The 13,008-nt window shown below is 31.8% G+C and overlaps 1 protein-coding gene across 1 annotated transcript; it reads right to left on the bottom strand.

Annotated features, from left to right (window-relative positions):
* Positions 1-470: 470 nt before the first annotated feature.
* On the bottom strand, positions 471-4,827 carry LOC126682305 (uncharacterized). Its single transcript, XM_050377943.2, has 9 exons — positions 4,254-4,827; positions 3,862-4,030; positions 3,449-3,526; positions 2,832-3,195; positions 2,588-2,700; positions 2,306-2,470; positions 2,080-2,219; positions 796-888; positions 471-729 (listed from the first exon to the last, which is right to left on the bottom strand). Exons 1-9 carry the CDS (start codon positions 4,358-4,360, stop codon positions 570-572), a joined length of 1,389 nt encoding a protein of 462 aa, XP_050233900.1. The 5' UTR covers positions 4,361-4,827; the 3' UTR covers positions 471-569.
* Between the last annotated feature and the right edge of the window lie 8,181 nt (positions 4,828-13,008).

Here is a 13,008-nt window from a genome sequence, read left to right as displayed (position 1 = left end):
TAATGTGTTCTTTTTGAATAACTAAAAACGTTTTTTGTACCTTTTACTTTAAAAGTATCCTAGAGCAAATTACTCTGAAACTCACCACATGTGTTATAATTCACACTGTAGTCCATTATCTTTGAAAATCAAACGACATGATTTCTTACTTTTGTTTCTGTCAATAGTCCAAGCTTACCGTCCATTTTTGGTGTTAGTCAATTGAGTATTCTGACATATGTGGGGGGCTCATGGTAATTTGCTCATTATCGGATTATGAAGTATTATTATTGTTTTGATCAACAATATAGAAGCAATTTAAGTATGCGAACAATGAAAATTTAGACTTGTCTGCTTCTAAGAAACAAGTGAAAATAGTAATTGAGAAAATAGAATGCACAAACATTTTAATATGATGTGAACAAGAAATGAAAGAAGAATGCGGGTAAGAAGTTAGAAGAATGAGAATTAGCAAAGAAAAAAGACTGAACTATCCAACTAAAACTTGCATATATTAACATTTGTAGTGCTGCCAGTAATTTAGAATAAAAGCAAGGGCACATTGAAATATTTACAAGTAAAGGAAAAGGTCAAGGAACTGAAAGGTGAGTGACATGACCCAATGAGTTCCAGGAAGATTCAAGGCGCAACAAATGCAGTTTCTCAACGAATGGCTCCAAAACCTCCGCCTCTTCTTCTGGGGCAAACGCCATACATATGCTCAGCTCTTGCACCGCCTTTCCGTATTCCCTGTCTCACAAATACCCCACTCATTCATACTGTTCAAACGCATCAAACTCAACTAACTTGTCCTACCTGTTATAGTACAGCATCATCCCATGGTCTCTCCTCAATGCCCAATTATGTGGCTGCAGAATCAGCAATCTTTCTGAAGCCATGATCGCCAGCCTGTCATGACATGTATAATTTAGCATATATGAGCTGTTTTAGATGCACTCGCAAACTTTTCGAATCCTGCATTCCGGAGTTTCTTTTCTGTTTTTATAATCACTTTAGACACCCTGAAACTCTATAGTTGAAACATATTTCCTATTTCATTTCAGTAGTTCTGTCCTTTGTGCTACATACCTCATGAGTAAATGCTGTGAGTTTCAATGCTGAATAAAAAGACTAATAGAACCACACAGTGAACAATTTCAAACATTTAGATGCATATCATGGCCAAAATTTGAAATCTCAAAATCACAAACTACAGCGCATGCAGCAAACAGATTCAAGTGATTTTTCTTTTTGAAAATATATGTGCCCAATTGCTTGTAGGAAACAAGCACCGCCACCCCAACCCAAAGAAAAAAAGTTTACTATAGCAAGAAACACAATGTGAACAACATTTAAGCAGTAATAATTAAAAATAACAGATTTCATAGCTAAATCAAAGAGCCATGAGTTCCTCATCCTCATTCCTACCAAACAGTGTTCTGTAGAATTTAGTTAGCCAGAAGTTATCAGCATGAAAATGGCAATTCATGAAAAATCAAATCAGTATCTCATTCCTAAATCCCGTCTTCCACTCTTTCGCTCAGCTAAAAACAGCATCTCGGTAACTGCTCACAACTTGAAAAACAGTCATAAATTGAATTTTAATTTTATAACCTCAAGCTCCATCTTTTTCGAAACTTTGGCTCTTGACCCCATAATCAATGACCGAAATGAATTTAATCACACCTAGTTCCTCACTATTAAGAAAGGCTAAAGAAATACACGCCCCAAAAAAAAATGCCAAATAGCACGATTCAGCCAATATTACCATCCTCATGAATTCGACTAACAGAAAATATGATAGAACATAAGCATATGTGTGGATGATAAAAACAAGCGCATGCAACTAAGACAAAAACATACAAATGTAAATCCACATATAAGAAATCTATATTGCGATAGTTCCGCATCATTAAAAACAAAATTGGCAGTACTCAAGGAAATTGAGATGCTTCTCTTACATCTCCCACTTCATTCGACTTTCTTGCCAATGTCGTGCAGGCTAACTGCTAAAGTAAAAGTCTATAAAGACTAGAAAAAGGTGCCTGCAAGAATATTGATTTAAGAATATTTGCTACTCCTAAAGAGATGGATAACTACCTCAGATCTCGCGGGCGAAGCAAAGGAATATTTGAGTTATGAATCATGTTATGCTTCTCATCAGCAACATGAACATGCCTCAGAGGAGAAGTCAACATCAATCCGTGATTCGATCTTGAAGCACGTTTCCAGTGAAGCCTCTGCAAAAGTTTAAATTTTTTGTTCATTCTTGGTCAGAGAAATATTCTAAATGTACTCGGGCATATCTGCAGAGATTAGAACTTACAATCAAATTGGCTAGAGAAATCCCGATAATGTCTCTCTTTGAAGCTATCTCAAGCGCTGAGAGTGAATTGCTAGTCAAATCTGAAGCCTTTGATCTAGGGTCTTCCACACACCTTCCATTAACAATTGCAAATAAACTGTGCCCTGAAGTCACCTTGAAGAGCTCCTACATAAAGAAAGGGCAAAATTGAAACAAACTAAATTTCAAATGACAGAAACCATAAATATAGAGAGTGATGCATTATTAGAAGATGACTAATAGAGGCTAGCAAAATTTAAGCACCTCTAGGTTCCCCGTTTGGGGCCATATCAAAAAATCTTCCCCAACCCGAGATCCCACAATGGTTAGACTGAGTCGTTTACAAACTTCAATGTAAACTATGCTAAGCAAAATTGCTGTTAGACAGGAAAACAAATTGTCAGGTTGCCTTAAATGTCCATGGAATAAATCCCAAATAGACAATTAACTAAACTGCAGCTACAAATAAGAAACGCTAATGCAAAATAGATGCAGAACAATATTTTACCACTGCCGCATCCAGTGCTGAGAACAGAATGCAAGTATGAATATTTTGAATCTACAACAACCGGTGACCTTTTAAAGCCTCTTAACTCAAAAAGAACTACATTTATGGCATCCAGAACTTCAGACAAATGGCATCCTATATCTCTTGAAACTAGCTCTGCTTCAACTTCTCTGGCTATGTTGTCCAGCTCGGTAAGCCACTCAGTTATGTTCTTTCCAGCCAAAGGCATTTGGTCCACGCAATCCCACTCTTGGTTGTCCAATGAGATTGAAGCAGTTCTCCTTTCATTTAGGAGGGAACGAGCATCAATCTCTTTATTGAAAGCAATAAATGCTTCATCTTCGGCTGCAATGTACAGCAAAGCCTATGCCAAGACAAAAATAGAATAAATAAGAATCACACCAAGAAAGAAAAGGATAATTCTGCACCTAAAGGAGGGAGAATGTAAATCTCGATTTCTAAAACCATATATTGCAGCAAGTTCAACTTGCAGTTAACAACAAAATACAAGTTCAATACTAAGAGCAATTCAAAGACAATCATGTAATAATAAAAAATCACTGAATGTAAAAGGAGATATAATGATCTTACTTGCTGGACTAAGGGGACTTATATACCTTTGCAAGAGAGATGTCCTTATCTTTAGATTGAAAGGAGATTTCACGGGTGAAACTTTTCCTCGCAGACTTGACAACCTGCGTATTTAATATAGCAACAAGATAAGCATAAAACGGGTTGTGGTAGCCTATTCTATACAGAAATAGAAACGCTGAAAAGGAAATAGCAAAAAGATATTATTTTACAAGAACAGATTATAAAAATTAAGTTTCGGAGTTTCAGAACCATTTTTCAAAAACGGAAACGAAACACCGAAACGTAGACTTGACAAGTTCCTGTGCAACATAGATGGCAGCAATGAAAAATAAAGATACATAATACATAGTATATTGTTGTCATTAGTATCATTATTGGAAGAATAAGAAATTAAAAGGAACAAATAGGTGAATATTCATTGGTAAAACAAATAAACCTCCTTATAAACATTGAGACGGGGTGAGTCGACGGTCATCTGACTGGTACAAAGAGGGGAAGCTGAAGCTGAAACTGAAAGAATAGCAGTTTTCACATCCACATTCCTAGTAGTCCATGGAAATAGTGTCCTTCTTCTCATCCACATCCAAGGTTGATCATGATCATACCTGATGATGATCATCATCGTGTAAAGAATAAAAGGGATACTTTTCGGGGGTTTTATCCTTTTTTTTTCACCTCTAAGCATAAACTAACAAGCATATCGATACATTTACTCAACTATTAAGCAACGATTACATTCAAATAATAAGTATGACATAAGATATTAAATCAGAAGCAAAGAATAAATAATAAATTAATTAACAAACAAGAAGAAGGTGAAAAATTTACCTTAAGGGTGTATGATCAAAGTGAATTGCTGACATACTTCTCTTTGAAGTAGTAGTACAAGGAACCATTAAAGGATTACACAAAGAAATGAGTGATGCAGGCACCATTTTTTTCTTTAAAAGAAAGAGGAAGAATGTATAAAAAAAGAAAAGAGATTGGTAATTGCTTCAATCAAATAATGTGAGATTCCATGGAAGTGGGGACTGGAAATTGACTTCCACAAGACAAGGAGTGTAAAGATGATGAATTTGCAGCAGAAAAACAAAACCCAGATGAATTATTATTATTGTTGATGACAAATTTCTGAAAATCCATACTCACACTCTTCTTGTTAGTAGTGATGATGATGATGGTGGTGGTGGTGGTGGTGGTGGTGTCCAATTGATTACTATTATAATGCATCAAATTTTAGATTTATGGGACAATTGAAGACTTCTAACTAATAAAGATTTGATCTTTCTTTAAACCCAATAGCCACTTTTTGAAATAACAGACAAGAAAATGAAGAAGAAGGAAGAAGAAACAAAATTTAATAAAATATAGAAAAGAGAGAGAGTTGGATGTTCACAATGATAATGCATATTCTTCCCCCACTTATTTATATTATTATAAACATGAAATTAAAATAATATAATATCATAACTCATAAATCATAAATCATAAATCATAAATCATAAATCATTATCCATGCCATTCCTATCAAACTTATGTTTTTACATTATACAAAGGTTAGTTTATTAATTTAATACAAATACAACCACATCCCTATTGGAAAAATGAAAGATCCTATCAAATTATGGGATTTTAAAGTAGAATATATTTGGAATTTGCAATCTTTAAATGGGTATTCCAAGAGATAATGATTTTTTATAACATTTATTTAAGTTTATTTGGTTTCTATTGTTTGTACTATATAAAATAAAATGTATAAATAATTGTTTTTACTAAAGTAGAAATAAAGATTTAGAGACCGTTACTTTTAAGTTGTGCACGAGTTCTGAATATTTCTCATTTCAAAAGAGAAACCGAACCAAAACATTTAAAATCAAGAAACATATGTTGACCGTTATGTTTTTCAAATAAAACCAATTTATAATTTAATTTATAGGTTAAATAAATATTCATATCGACTATTCTTAAAATTTAAGGATCAAAATTTATAACTATAATTTTACATTTGATACTATTAAATTATTATTAATATTCACTATAAGTAAATACTAAATAAGTATGAGGTTATAGTAGTTTCTTAATTATACAATTTTATTTTAAAATTGGTCATTAATATAAGTTTGCAATATTATATAAAAAATGATAATTTATACTTTACTTATCAATAAATAACACCATTTTAAATTTTAGAAATTTATAATTAATTTAAAATATAATTATTAATACAATATAAATAATTATTTTTTATTTATATTACATTATTAATACTAGGCTTAAAATTAATCCATGGCTATTAATTATTTTACCAAAAATATTAATCTATAATTATAATAAATTATATATATATATTATGTGTATTTGGATTTTATTTATTTTACTTAACATTATATGATTTTCTTTACATTGAATAGTTTAAACTTAATAAACATATTTATTTTTAATTTAAATTAAATTATATCTATGATTTGTTCAATTTAATAAAAATATATAAGTAATGTAGTTTTTATGTGCTTCACAAAAGGATTTATAAAATGTACTATATAAAAGACTGGAAAGATATCAATTTAAAATTTTAAACTCGTAATTTATATAGTACACAATTTAAATGGTTGCTTGTGTATATTTTTAAATTAAATAGCAATTTATCCGCTTAATGTGTAAGCAGTGAGCAAAACACGTAAATTAATTTTCTGAGCAAATCAGTCATGAATTTGGTGATTACCTATTTTGACAAATTAGTTTACAAGTTGAATGGGTGAATTGACAATTGAGGGGCAATTAGCTTACAAGTTGAAGAGACAAATTGCCAACATATGAGTAATTGACCATAACCACCAAGTTCGTAATTGGTTTGCCCACAAAATTAATTTATATGTTAATTGTTTACTACTTACAAGTTGAAAGGAAGGACTGTTACTTAAGTCGTGTATCTTTCATCTATTTTAAATTGATATTTACAATTAAATTTGAAACATATATAGTGATTTCTATTATCGAATCATATTAAATCATTAAAACCGAATTTTCGTATCAAAATGTCCAAACAAAATCAATTTTTCATAGGCTATAGAAAAAATTAAATTTAGTACGAATTTGATAATTTATTAATTTCCGGCTCCATATATCGTACACACCCCTCATTCCGTCAATAATGTCCAGCTTGACTATGAAGTTTAGCACTCACATAATTATTTAACTGTCAAAAAAACTATTATTTTATTTAATTTGGGAATTCAATGTCAGCAATTATTATTAAAATGTTTATATTTCATTAAAATAAATGTACATGTGAAATATACAAATATTCTTTGGCAAAAAAAAAAGAAATATACAAATATTTGTTTAAATTTAATTAATGTAAAGTTATTAATTTCTATTTTAGTAATTAAAAACTTAATATAGTTGAGATTGTATTAAATTATGGAGTTGAATACTTATTTCTAATTAGTATAAATATAAAAAAACACCATGTGATGAAATTAATTAAATTATTAATGTTTTTTTTTATTTAAGAAGTTGAAAGAATTATAGTTCGTTTTTTAGTTTTTATTAAGATTCTTATAATTTGATATCTAATATTACTATTGACATTAATGTTATGAATTTTTTATCAATAATTATTTTTTTTATCAATTTATCACATTTCCTCCAATAATTATATGAATAAAATATAATAAAAATGAAACAACCATAGTATTTCCTTTTTTTTGATAATTGTATTTTCTTTTATAAGGAAGGGGATTTATTTTAAGACACATTGACTTCAGAGTGTCATATTGATATAATACATTAAGGAATATAGAAAAATATGGTAAAAATATTTAAAACTTTAGGAATCAATTTAAGGATAGTTTTGATACAAAACCAAAATTAAAAGAAAAATGAGATGATGATTATTATATATATATATATATATATTATTTTGATAATATTTTTCTATCAAAGTTGTTGCTTTTATAATTTTATTTACTACTATCTCATAATTAAAAATCCGAAGAAAACAAATAAAAAATTAAATTTATCTAACGTAAGAAAACAATAATGATTATTTATGTAAAAATACAACAAAAGAAAGAGAATAAATACACAATGTTTAATTCATTTAGAAAGATAATAGGTATTAGCCAAGCAATAATTAATTGTTTTTATTTTATTTTTGTTAATGATGTTTTTATAAATTGTGTTTAGAATTATAATAATTAAGTTTGAAAAGAATAAAGAAAAAATCCATATAAAATGACTTTGAAAATTCTATATAACCATTCATAAAAAAAAAAAATCAATACAAATTAGATAATTATGCACAAATGAAATATGTCCTTTTAAAACGGTAACAAAAAAATGTTAAATAGAATTAATTACTAATGCTTTTATAGAATTTAGTCAAAACTCATTTTTTCATACCTTTTTTTTAAAAATCAACTATTTGGTCACTTATTATTGACAAATTATATTACTTCCAATATCTTTTTTAATTATATAAGTTGACCAATTAAATTGTTCATTAATTAATTCAAAAATAATTCATTGCATACTTATTGATGGATACCGAATCCTACAATAGCTACAGTGGAGCCGAGTCACAGGAGATCCATTCTCGGGTGATACCGGACTCACAATAAAGACCTTAATATATGAAGAAGGCGCCGAATCCTCTGAGATTCGCCAATATACCGACGAAGATCGAATCCCATAGGATCCGCCCAAAGCGCGTTAATCCGGAATTCGGGTAGATCGCCATATCTAGAAGTATCTTCCTATTTGGACACAATCACCAAACATGGAAAGATAAGCTCTATCTTAGGAAGACGAGACTATTTAGGAAGACGTTCCTAAATAGAACTCATGTCTGAATAAGGTAGATCACGACAAATCAGTGTGAATCTTTACAAAGTAGCCCGATCTATATAAAGTAGGATTCACTTACCTACTATGACTCTACAAGGTATATTCATCTACTATAAAAAGAGCATATGAGATATGCCTAGAATCACAACTACATTATATACTCAAAACGCTGCTCAAAACTCTAAACTGACTTTAGCATCGGAGAGTTAATCAGACCACCGTCCGTTTAGCTTCTACCCTGTTTTGCAGGTCTCATTCACCGGTTCAGAAGGCAGGCTCCATCAATTGGCGCCGTCTGTGGAAAGGCTTAACTCAACTTCAATTCGAAGGAGTTTTTCTGAACTCAAAAACAAAATTTATTGAAGAAGATGACTTCTGAAAGAGTGAACCTGAAAGACAAACAACCAATGGATCCAAAAGGCACGCCGGAAACATTAAATAAAACAGAAGCACACTTATATTGGAGCAAAAAGAAGATATATTCATAAATCGCGAATTACAAATAGAAATCAAGATACAATAAGAAAAAACAAAATACACAAAACCTATTTAGCACGATCCTTAGACATCCTATCAAGAAGATCGCGAGCGATGGCTTGAGGATCCAACCCGTTGACTCCAGAAAGATCAATATTTGGGTTCTGCTCCAGAAGCTTCCTCCCAATTGCAAGGCGATACTCGCTAAAAGCCTTCCTATCAAGTAGACGGATATGAAGCCCTTCTACCTCTGATCTTAGCTTATTTCTCTCCTCGCCAACAAGAGTATTGATTCGAATGAGCTCTTTGATCTCTTGAGTCAAGTCGTTAGTTCTCTTTTCGATCACTTTGACTTGGCGGTCATTAATTGCATCATGCGCCTTAAGTTGCGATAAAAGCGAATCATGCTCCTCTAAGGATGCCTTCAATTTCGCCCTCTCAGACTCAGACGTCGCCAGAAGAGAAGATAGACGCTCGACCTCCTCCTCAGCACACTGACGGCGGTCATTCAACACCAAAACAGACTGAAGAGCCTACAACACAAGAAAATAAACCGAATATAAATAAGAAAATAACGAATTCAACAAACAGTATACTCAACGAAAAATCAACTTACAGAGAAGCCATGAAAACAAGCAAGATCGGAGAGTTCCTGCCCCGGCCTAGCGCAGAACCAAGTAATGTCTTCAGGAATCGCTAAAGTCCTGATGTATTCCGCCAACACCCTAGGATTCAGTAAACTGGCCGGATCGTGACCTTCAACCCACTGCACCAGATTGGGAGCAGATGAAGAACCTCCGGGAAGACTCTCCCTTGAAGGAGAATCATCGCTAACTCGACGTCTCTTCCTAGACGAAGAATCTATATTTCGATCCGGGGAAATTTCTTGTGGATCAACAACAATCAACCCGCCCGAATTCACCTCCCCGACCTCTTCCGAAACAGGCAATGGTGCTGGAGGGGGAAGTGGAGACGTAACGGCCTCATCACCCTTCGGTTCTTTAACCGCATCATCGTCGTCTATAACAATAACACCATCGCCAACATGCAATACTGCCTCGGCGGGAATTACAGTCGCCTCGGCAGGAATTACAGCAACTTCGACGTCGCCAGGAATAGGCTCGGTGATGTGAGTTTCGGGACCGTCCATTGGAACATCCAAATCTACTTTAAACTCGGAAAGGAAATCGTCAGAAGAAGAAGACATCCTACAAAAAGAAACATCAAGTAAACTTAAAAACAAATAAATATACCTTGAAGAAAGGAGTAACAAAGATCCGCCGGGCCTCGAGGAAGATCCTCCAAAGGAAACCATCGATGCCGAAGATGACTATTAACTAAAACATCTAAGACATGACGTTGAAAGACACTATGGAATGATAAATCAGAAGCAAATGTCGACTCAGATAAACTTAAAGGAGACGGACAGCTCCGGACTTGATGAGAAGAAAAACCATCCGAAAAATGAAAAAAAGCAAAATTATGATAAACAATAAAGAAACGCCTTCGTCAGCGGCTGTTCAAACAAGGAAGATAAATACGGGACCGCCCTTTCCTACCAAGAGCAAAGACGAAACAACCGTCACATTTCCTAAAATCTACAAAGTAATACAACACATTTAGAGAAGGGGCATAGCCCCGAAGCCTACACGCCTCTACAAAGGCAAGCACCACCTTAATCGTACCAGGATAAAGTTGCCCCAAGACAACTCTTAAATCCCTACATACTTCTACCGAAAATGGATCTAAGGGAAATCTAAGACCAGCAGCGAACTGCTCTTCAAAAACAACCATCCTACAAGATGAATCAGGGGAATCGGAAGCAGACATATCGGCACCAGGTAATATCACCCTATAGTCAAAGGGAAAACTATACGTAAAATATATATCCAAGACTTCGCTTCTACGAAGCCCTGATCTGGTAATAGCCATAGTAGTGCGTGCATTTTCCACTCGACTAAGAGGCATCCTAGAACAGGAAATCACAAACATAAATACAAAGTAAAGATCAAACAGAGAATATATTGAAGAACATATTGAAGAACACCAAGGACAGAAAAGCATTCCCCAGAACAACGATTGCGAGAAGATAAAGAAAGCAGAAAAGCATCTTCAACATCTTCAAAACACAACAAACAAGAAGAAACATACCTGAAAATCTGGAGAAACAAGTTATGAAGAATAGAATAAGCAAATGAAGAACAAGGAAAAGATAATTGAAGAAATGAGAGTAATGAGAGTAATTTCGAAATAGAAGTGAAAAGAGAAAATAGAAATATGAAGAGGTTAAATACGAAGAGTTTCAAAAAGACGAACATTTATCAAATCATTAAATAATGACACGTGGCAATAAAGAGAATCTTACCGGAGAAGAAATGCAACTCGTCGATATACAAAACGACTCGCCTATAATATGAAGCGACCCGCCCAGAATATAGAAAGACTCAGCTCCAAAAGAGCTAAAATCTACTAAAGCATGAATACCAATCGCTTCAGCTCACTTGCGGGGGGGCTAATGATGGATACTGAATCCTACAATAGCTACAGTGGAGCCGAGTCACAGGAGATCCATTCTCGGGTGATACTGGACTCACAATAAAGACCTGAATATATGAAGAAGGCGCTGAATCCCTTGAGATTCGCCAATATACCGACGAAAACTGAATCCCATAGGATCTGCTCAAAGCGCGTTAATCCGGGATTCGGGTAGATTGCCATATCTAGAAGTATCTTCCTATTTGGACACAATCACCAAACATGGAAAGATAAGCTCTATCTTAGGAAGACGAGACTATTTAGGAAGACGTTCCTAAATAGGGCTCATGTCTGAATAAGGTAGATCACGACAAATCAGGGTGAATCTCTACAAAGTAGCCTGATCCCTACAAAGTAGAATTCACTTACCTACTATGACTCTACAAGGTATATTCATCTATTATAAAAAGAGCATCGGGTATGCCTAGAATCACAACTACGTTATATACTCAAAACGTTGCTCAAAGCTCTAAACTGACTTTAGCATCGGAGAGTTAATCGGACCACCGTTCGGTTAGCTTCTACCCTATTTTGCAGGTCTCATTCACCGGTTCAGAAGGCAGACTTCATCACTTATCAACTAAATACAATTAAAAGTTTGAAGAATATATTAAAACTCAAAGATTTATTTAAGAATCTGAAAACACCACTTTTGTAAAAAGAATATTTCTTATAAAAAATTTGAAAATACTATAATAAACTAAATCGGAAATAATAAAAATACAACATTATTACTATTTTTTTTGTTATAAGCTTTTAATAACAACAATTATAAAAAAAAGTTATTTGCATAAAAAATTGTAACATTTAACTCTTTTTACAATTTCAGCACATACTTTAAAACGTGTCATAATAACGCTCACTACTTATTTTTTTCATTTTCTAATATAAAGAAATTTTTCAAAAATGTTGCCTTTTTGACTGTTTTGAATGGATAAAAGACATCAGATTGTATACTGCTAGTTAAATTAATTATTCAACCTTCATTCTATTGTCACTTTTATAAAGTTATTGAATTTTTAATATATTCTTAATTGAAATGTTATCTTTATTCTTCTTATTATTTCTATTTGAACATAGAGCAAATTATAATTATTTATTAAATATAATTTTAACGTAATTAGTAAAATAAAAATTATGTACTATGTCTTCTTACTATGTATAAGACAAAGTGATATTTCTTAAATAAAATGGAGGAAGTATAGGATTACAATTATATTTTAATTTTGAAGTTTATTATTGATTCTTTTAATAAATATTGTAAACTATTTATTAATTTTTTATTCTTAAATTATTATTACTAAATAATTAGCAGTGGTTTATAATTTATATAAACTATTCATGTATATATAAGCATTCTCGTGAAATTTCATTTGTATAAATTAATATTTTATTTTTATTTTTTTAGTATAAAAAAATATTACTAATGCAACATTTTTATAATTTTTCGATTTATGTAAACTATTTATTCAACTTATTTTATTTTATTTTGTTATTAGATTATTATCATAAATGATCCTCACATAATTCTAATTTGTATAAATAGTTTTATTTTAATTTATTTATTTTACTATAAATTTTTTTGTTTGTAAAAGTACTTATTTTATTTATTAAAAAACCTTATTATTTATAAATATTATCATTAATAAAACAGCCAAATGAATTCCAAAATTGTATAAATCAATTTTTCAATTTTATTATTTATTATAAACTAAATTATTTT

Source organism: Mercurialis annua, linkage group LG5 (assembly GCF_937616625.2).
Source record: "Mercurialis annua linkage group LG5, ddMerAnnu1.2, whole genome shotgun sequence".
Lineage (NCBI taxonomy): Eukaryota > Viridiplantae > Streptophyta > Magnoliopsida > Malpighiales > Euphorbiaceae > Mercurialis > Mercurialis annua.
Note: the sequence above shows the minus strand (reverse complement) of the source record. Positions and strands in the feature narration are given on the sequence as shown.

Coding starts and splice junctions, on each gene's coding strand:
- LOC126682305 (XM_050377943.2), bottom strand. CDS start 4,360: ATGGTGCCTGCATCACTCATTTCTTTGTGTAATCCTTTAATGGTTCCT. Junction 3,196..3,448: donor AGGACATCTCTCTTGCAAAG/GTATATAAGTCC, acceptor GTCTTGGCATAG/GCTTTGCTGTACATTGCAGC. Junction 2,220..2,305: donor TTTCTCTAGCCAATTTGATT/GTAAGTTCTAAT, acceptor AAACTTTTGCAG/AGGCTTCACTGGAAACGTGC.